The 7,382-nt window shown below is 57.9% G+C and overlaps 2 protein-coding genes across 2 annotated transcripts in view; both read right to left on the reverse strand.

Annotated features, from left to right (window-relative positions):
* Positions 1-6: 6 nt before the first annotated feature.
* KCTD11 (potassium channel tetramerization domain containing 11) lies at positions 7-3,051 on the reverse strand. Its single transcript, XM_010847328.1, has one exon. It carries the CDS (start codon positions 2,257-2,259, stop codon positions 1,561-1,563), a length of 699 nt encoding a protein of 232 aa, XP_010845630.1. The 5' UTR covers positions 2,260-3,051; the 3' UTR covers positions 7-1,560.
* A 649-nt stretch (positions 3,052-3,700) lies between these two features.
* Positions 3,701-7,382, reverse strand: part of ACAP1 (ArfGAP with coiled-coil, ankyrin repeat and PH domains 1) — a 12,345-nt gene continuing 8,663 nt past the window's right edge. The window contains exons 13-21 of the mRNA XM_010847498.1: positions 7,326-7,380; positions 6,673-6,742; positions 6,455-6,549; positions 6,183-6,355; positions 5,435-5,607; positions 4,794-4,903; positions 4,601-4,711; positions 4,202-4,251; positions 3,701-3,891 (exon numbers count right to left, since the gene is read on the reverse strand). Of these exons, the coding sequence (XP_010845800.1) occupies positions 3,791-3,891; positions 4,202-4,251; positions 4,601-4,711; positions 4,794-4,903; positions 5,435-5,607; positions 6,183-6,355; positions 6,455-6,549; positions 6,673-6,742; positions 7,326-7,380 (938 nt within the window). The 3' untranslated portion in view covers positions 3,701-3,790. The remainder of the gene's footprint in view (positions 3,892-4,201; positions 4,252-4,600; positions 4,712-4,793; positions 4,904-5,434; positions 5,608-6,182; positions 6,356-6,454; positions 6,550-6,672; positions 6,743-7,325; positions 7,381-7,382) is intronic.

Here is a 7,382-nt window from a genome sequence, read left to right on the forward strand (position 1 = left end):
TAGGCTGGGAAGGCATTGGAATGCTCTGTGATCCTGGTTCCAGCCTTTTGTCTGGAGGTTCTAGAGCATTCTAGCACAGCGACACTGCCCCATCTCTGGCTGGGGTAAACTTGGGGCCCAGTGAATTGAGGACTGGAAGAAGATTCTTCTAGTGGGAGATGGATAGAGAAAGCAGGGCTTCTGCTATACCCCCAACCTAGCCCTCAGCAGCTTTCATGAGTTGGTGATTCCAAAAGCAATTTTATTTTTCTTCCTGTAAATCATGACCAGTGATAAATAGTAAGTGACTCCCCAGTGAAGAAGCTGTTTGTGAGTATTCCGTACCCCCAGGGACTCAGAAACCCATGCCTGTCCACATCCTCCCCCACTCTTTCAAACTCTTCTGTTCATCTCTTCTTCGCCCTGAGCAGCCTTGGGCCTTCCCCAGCTATCTCCTAGCAACAGGCTCATGGTTGCCTTAGCAACAAAGTGTTCTATACAGGCCTCCAAGGCCTAGCTAAGCCCAGTTGACTTCTCTTACCTCTCATTAGAAGATCCTAGTGACTCAAAGCTCAGCAGGCCCCTCCTGCCTACGTGGATGTGTGAAGCACATGTGCACACACACCCCTTGTGATTAAACTAATTGTCAGTCTACTCATACCCATACCACAGACACACCTGGTACCAAAACAGTTGCTGGGCAACCCCAAACAGGCCTGAACATGCAGAGGCCACAGAAAGACCAGCACACAGACACCACCTCCAGCAACATGGCTGAGAGCCAGGATGCAGGGATCCACGCATCAGTCAGAGCCACTGGCTGACAGGCACGTACACATGAAGGAAGGAAGGCCAGGACCCAAGAAGATGCCCCACTCCTCCCTGTAGCCAGCCCCACCTTCAACATGGGATTATTTAAAACACCTGGAACTCCAGAGGGACGCTCCAGCCCCACAGTTAATGGGGATTCTCCTAGCTCCCTTATGCCAACCTAAGGTGGGGCGTAGCCCTCCCTGTCTCCCTCAGTGGTGGCTTAGGGCACAGCAAAGAACCTCCCTTCCCATATTTCACAGTGTTCTGACCTCTCATTTGTCAGGCCAGGCGAGGCCACCATCTCCAGGAGAAGTCACAGTCCAGGAGACCACATTAGAGCAATCCAAAGCTCCTCTTTCCCTCAGACCTCATCATCCTTCCATAGTCCTGCTAAGTTGAGCCTGGGCAGAGAAGCATACCTGCTTTTCCTGACTCTGAATACTGAGCTCCAAGCAAGGAAACACCGAAGGTCCCCAGACTCAGGCAGGACCAGCCAGGGAAGCCTCCCCAGCCCTCCTAGGATCGGCTCCAGTCCAGACCCACTGATCCTGTGGGCTCTTGGTGGGCTCCCTCCAGTGTGGGGATTCCTGTCCATACTTGGGCTCTCCAGTCAGGTGCAGTGGGGCCTCTGACTCTCACAGCTCCCGGAGCAGAGCTAGGAAAAGGCCTCAGGAGAATCTTCAACCCCTTTAATGACCCGTTCTTTCTCCCCCCTCCCCCGCCCCTCCATGAAGTCAAACTGAGGGCAGCGTTCCCAGGTCTCAGTTCCTAGTGCCGAACAAAGCGTAGAGATCGGGAGTTGAGCAGGTCTTCAGGATCAGGGAAGACAGAGTCGAGACGGAAGCCATGCTCCAGAGCCACCCGCAGCACCTCCTCCAGGAAGCTGGGTGTGCCCACCACCTCCCGTGGCTCTCCTGGTGCCCCGGTCCACAGTGGCTGCAGCCCTAGTCTGCGGTACTCCACTTCGGGGAGTTCCGCGGGGCGGGGAGCCCATTCCAGACGGAAATGTGGGCCTCCCTCTGCCCTGTCCTCATTGGTCACACCAAATCGGGCCCGCAGGGCACCCAGACACTCAGGGTCGGTGCAGAAGAGATTGGCCCGGAAGGTGTCCACCTGGACAGAACTCAGCTCATAGTGGTGTGGGCCTCGACGAGCAGAGAAGTGCACCAGGCGGGGGCTGCTATCTACATCTGCATGGAGCAGGGCGGCTGTGGGAGCTGGGGTCCCCCGAGAGGCCTCCAGTTCCCGCAGGGCATCCAGGAGGGGTCGGATCTGGTAAAAGTCCGCCTCTGCCCTGAGAAGCGCTGTCTCCCCATATCCAAGGGGCAGGTCTAGGCGGCCCAGCCGGAGGAAATTGAGGATGTGCCGGAAGGCCTTGCCATCTCGATCGATGAAGTAGTGGCCACCTCCCTCGGGATTGAGGTTGGGAGTCATGGGGGTACCAGCCCTAAACATGGCCCCCAGCATGGAGTCTGGGAATCGAGTCAAGGTCTCCAACGTGGTGGAATATAGCGTTCCCCCGACATTCAGGGTCACGGGGCCCCCGAAGGAGGGGGGCGAAGAGGGCACAGGAGGAGGAGAAATTTTGAGGAGTATAGAAGACACCGAAAGAGAAGAAAAGGTAGAACTTCCTGGGTGTGTGCAGAACTGGGTGGTAAGGTTCAGACTGTCTCTGAGTGGGAGGCACAGGTTGGAGTACAAGGCAGCAAGATTTGGGGCTCACCCTAGCTGCCTTGGTGGTGGGGGATGGTTTCTGGGCACAGAGACGCCGGAAAGGTCGAGAGAACGGATGAAAAGAGCTGAGGGAAGTCAGGTACGGGAGATATAGATCCGATTCTGGCTGGTCAGCGATTCCTTTCCGTGGTCTTCAGACAGTGGCTTTCCAGAATCCAACCAGCAGGTGACGGTGGCGAGCACAAGGCCGACTCTGAAGGGTCCAGCTTCTCGGGCAGATCGCTGTCACCGTGGGCAAGTCCACGCAGGGCTCCGGGGGCCAGTTTGAGGCCTTGCCTTGCCTGACTCTGGCGCGGGTCCCAGGAGATGGAGGCGAGGCTGATCGGAGCCGATGGCGAGGGGTGCCTCTGTATCGGCTGGGGACCGCAGATGCACGTTTAGTAAAAGCGGGGAGTGTCTGAGGACTCCGATGGAAGCAGCCGGGAGTCTCGGGACCGGGCGCCGACGCCTTCCTCTGGTTTCTGCAACCGCTTAAGTCCTCTCCGCCCCCAGGAAGTGGCCTAAGGGCAGCGGCCGGGGGCCCTTTAAGAGGCAGCCCCGCCCCCTGGGCGCCCCGCCCCTCGCCCCCGCCCCGCCGGCCTAGCGCTGCTAGGGTGGTGGTGGAAGCCAAATGGCGAACCAGAGAGACGGGGCCGACAGGCTGGACCAGCGCACGCTAGCGGGGGTGGGGTCCTGAGGGTGACTCAGTCACGTCGTTCCGGGTGTACCTGCGACGGCCCCACGGGCCCCCAGGTGTGCCCGACCTCACGTCTGCAATTCAGTGGACGCCGGCATCTCCTATCCCGCCGCTCAAGAAACTGAGGGCCGGACGGCAGGGGTTGAGGACCTGTTCCTTTTCTGTCACTCCCCGGGGGAATTCCCGAGGGGGCGGGTGCTGAGCATCCACATTCCAGGGATGCCTCCGGGCCAGGGTGGCCTGAGCCCGGATGCCAGCCGCCCCCCCTTCCCAAGGCTAGATCCAACCCACGCCACGCAAGCGGCCTCTGCTTAGCCGGACGGGTCGGGCCACGTCGCCTGAGCTCGCGAGCCCCCGCCCTAGAGGCCGAAGCTCCCACTTCACTCCCAGGAGTTGCCCCTCCATTGACTCCAGTTCAAAAACTCCCAATCCCTCCTGCACCCCAAGAGTCGCAGTGCCCTATATCTCACCAGCCGAAAGGAGGTGGCCAATAAATGCACTTTGAAGAGCAAAGCACAAAGGCTTTAATGGAAAGGGCGGGTGGTAGGGAGGGAAGGGATGGGGGTCCCAGCCCTTGAAGGCCTGGGATCAAAGCGTGTGGAGGTCATGACTACGCCGGCTCAGCTTCTCCGGGTCGTCGGATGCCATGAGGGAGAAATCACGGAAGATGTCAAGATATGTCTCGTCTCCTGAGGGGAGGGAGAAAGGGCTGAGAGGCTGGGTCCTAGCACGAATAGCACAATAGGGACAGCCCGGCCTGGTAAGAGCACGCGCTTCCAACGTGGGTGGAGGAGATGTCTGTACTGTCAGGGCAGCGCCCTCCCCTATTCTTTGCTTTGTTTCAAGGACCTGGAGCGTAGGATGCACCCAATACGTATTTGTTGAATAAATAATGTAATTGATCAATGAAGCTGAGGACAGGGAGTTGGGGACAGGTCACCAGGGGCCAGAAGCCCACAGATACAATGTTGTGCAGGGCGGAGGGGAGGTGTACTTTACCAGCCTGGCCCTGGGCTGCGTCGGCCTCCCGCATTTTTGCCAATCGTAGCCTGAAGGGGGAGAGAATTAAGGAATGAATGACATTCTCACCCCACCCCCACCCTCACCTTCCCATCCTTTGAGCTGGGTTGTTTCATTCACCTGTTTCCTCAGGGTCTAGTACTTTAAAGATGCCCGACAATTAATGAATAATGCCTCTCTCAGAATAAATCCACCAAGGAAGGTGAGTTTACCCTTCCTACTCCAAGCCTCAGTCAACACCTGGAGGAGCCTTTCTCAGTCTGGTCCAGGAGCTGGCCCCGCCCCTCCCCAGGCCCCGCCTGGCAAGCTGGGGTCTGGCGTAAGCCCCGCCCAAGTGGATAGTGTAAGCGCGAGCCCCGCCTCCCCAGGCACCCTCACAGAGTGACGATGTCAGCGTTGGCTGTTTCCACGGCGATGGTCAGGGGGTCTCTGCCTTCAGAGTCTCGAACTCCTAGATCGGCTCCCCGTTTCAGAAACAGGCAGGCCAGCCTGGACAAGATAGCCAAGTTCAGCCGGCCCCTCACCCCGTCTGGAGCCTTCCTCCCGAGGCCATCATCCCTGTTGTCCCTACCCCGTGTGGCCAAGAATTGTCGCGTGGTGGAGCGGGCCCCGGCCTTGGTTGTCCACCTGGTTCACGTTTGCCCCGTTCTGGAGGAGAAACTCACAGGCCAGAAGAGAATTCTGCATGGAGAAATAGAGAAGGGGGAGAGATGTGGCAAATTAGAGACAAATTAAAAGATATTTTGGAGTCGGGTCAGTTCAGTGGTATGGGATGGCAGGCTCTGCTTTTTTTTTTTTTTTTAAGCTTTATTTATTGGCCACACCACGGGACACGTGGGATCTGTTTTCTGATAAGGGATTGAACCTGCAGCCCCTGCCTTGGAAGCACAGAATCTTAACCACTGGACCACCACCAGGGAAGTCCCTCTGCTCTGGCTCTTTACATGTATTACATCCATAGTACAACCTAATAAGGCATGTTATCCCTATTTTACAGATGAGGAAACTGAGGCACAAGGAGGTTCACAGCTGTAAGTGGTGAGGGTCTGGATCCAAACCAGGTTTCTCAGCCTCCAAATCTCACCCTCTTAGCAATCAGGCTGTACTGGTTATCACTCCCTAGGGGCTGGGGAGAGGGTTAAGAGCTGGGACCAAGGTCAGGAGAGGGAAGAGAGACCGAAGGTGGTGTAGGGAGGTCACCAAGACTCTCACAGCAGCTGTGGCCTGGATCAGCGGTGTGGCATTCTCCTGACCCCCGTTGACCCAGTTGACATCGGCTCCATGGGCAAGGGCATCAGCCATGGTGGGAAGGGATGGAGGGTGCCCAGCAGCTCGAAAGAGCAGGGCCCCAGGGTGCAGGCTCTGCAAGTCCTCAGAGGGGGGCTCTGTGAAGGGGAACCAGCTATGAATCTGAGAAGAAAACCCTCAGTACAGACCCCTGACATTGTGACGGGATAGGTCACTTCTCAATTGGGGGAAGGACTCCAAGACCAGGAATTGTGGTGGGGGGTGATGGAAGGTGTGAGAGGATATGGCCAGGTGCCTAGGCATATAGAATAGTCACATCTTTCACTTCTTCCTGTCTGACCACCTCAACTGGCGGGGATGTTGAGGGTGAGCTGATAGTCAACCTCAGCTCTCTTGATTCCCTCTCTTCCAGCCAAGCTCTCACCCTCATCCACAGGCCTCTGGAGACCTTCACTCATTCTCCTGACTCATCTTAGGTTGTTGGCACCCTCACACAGCCCTTCCTGCTTCCTCCCAGCCCCATGGTCCTTCCCATCCTTCACTTTAATCCCCAAAACTCTTGCCTTATAAAACCAGTGCTGGTACAGTCCGGCCCCCTGAACATTCTCAAGGGGAAGACCTGGACCCGGGACTCTGTGCCTCCCCACTGGGCTTGGCACTGTGCTGAGTGCCCAGCAGGCGCTCACAGATGCCCAACCAACCAACTGTATACCTGGCTTGGATCTGAAGCTCCCCGGCTTGGGCCTGATAAGCCCTGGCTTTGGGGGCACAGGAGGATGTCCCCTGGGGGGCCCCCGGCCACCTCTTCGCCCTCGAATCTCAGGAAGCTTGGTCAGGAACTTCTTCTCCACGTATTTAGCATGAATCCAGGCCTCCTTCTCTTGCCTGGCGGGGGAGTGTTGCAGGGGAAGGAGACAGTCTTTCTTCCTCTCGTCCTGGGCCCTCCTCCCTCCCTCCCCACATGGAGGGTGGCCCCAGCCTCACCGGGAGCAGCTGGGTCCTGGCTTCTTCACAGCCATGGCCTCCACTCGGGCTTCATAGATCTGGTTTATGACGACATTTCCCAGCTCACACATGAGCTGCAGACAGCCCAGGTAGAGGCAGAGACAGACAGGTAGGGTATGGGTGAGTGTCTGAGCCCTCAGGACTCTGAAGCCCTGCCCTTACCCCACCCCCACACACTCAACAGCATCCCAAGTCACCTTCACGAGTTCCGGCTCCCATGAGTCAAGGGTCAGAGACCGGACTTTGGAGAAATGAACTCCAAGGCTCCTGGAGAGCAAGGGGAGATATGTCAGGCCCTCTGTGGGGGCAGCTGCTACTCCTGAAAAGACTTAGGGGCAAGGTCCTGCGTGCGGGGGCTCAGGCGGAGGCGCTGGGCCAGGAGGCAGAGGGCAGCCAGGGCCACGTGGTCTTGACCTGGATGGAGCTGGATTCCGCCTGTTCACCATTCCCTCTCCTCCCTTCTCCTCATCCTCTCCAGCCACCTCCCCTCTCTCCAGGTATTTTGGCCTGGACAACTCTTGCCATGCCACTCCCCTCCCCTCTCCCCCCCTGAGGGCTGTATAGACCTGCTAAGGCCTCATAACATCATCTCTCTCTGCTTTTCATCAGCTCCCCAACCCTCAGCAGTCCTGACCCCACCCCTCCTCCAGACAAGTCGATCAACTCCCCTGGGTGTCCTCCTGCCCTGGCCAGACCAGGATACCGAGGGGCTGGGCCCACCTGGGTCCACCTTGGGCCCCACAGGCTCAGCCCAGGTAACAGGCAGAGTGTGAGAGGAAACCCAGGCAAGTCTCCCGCCCCCAACCCAGGAGGAGCAGGGGCCCACGCTTGGGACCCTGTGGGGAGAGACCTGTGAATGCCAGAGCACTGAATGCAGAGGGTGACGCCGAGGTTGATGCTGGCCCAC

The sequence above is a fragment of the Bison bison genome, unplaced genomic scaffold, assembly GCF_000754665.1.
Source record: "Bison bison bison isolate TAMUID 2011002044 unplaced genomic scaffold, Bison_UMD1.0 scf7180017864249, whole genome shotgun sequence".
NCBI lineage: Eukaryota > Metazoa > Chordata > Mammalia > Artiodactyla > Bovidae > Bison > Bison bison.

Coding starts and splice junctions, on each gene's coding strand:
- KCTD11 (XM_010847328.1), bottom strand. CDS start 2,259: ATGCTGGGGGCCATGTTTAGGGCTGGTACCCCCATGACTCCCAACCTC.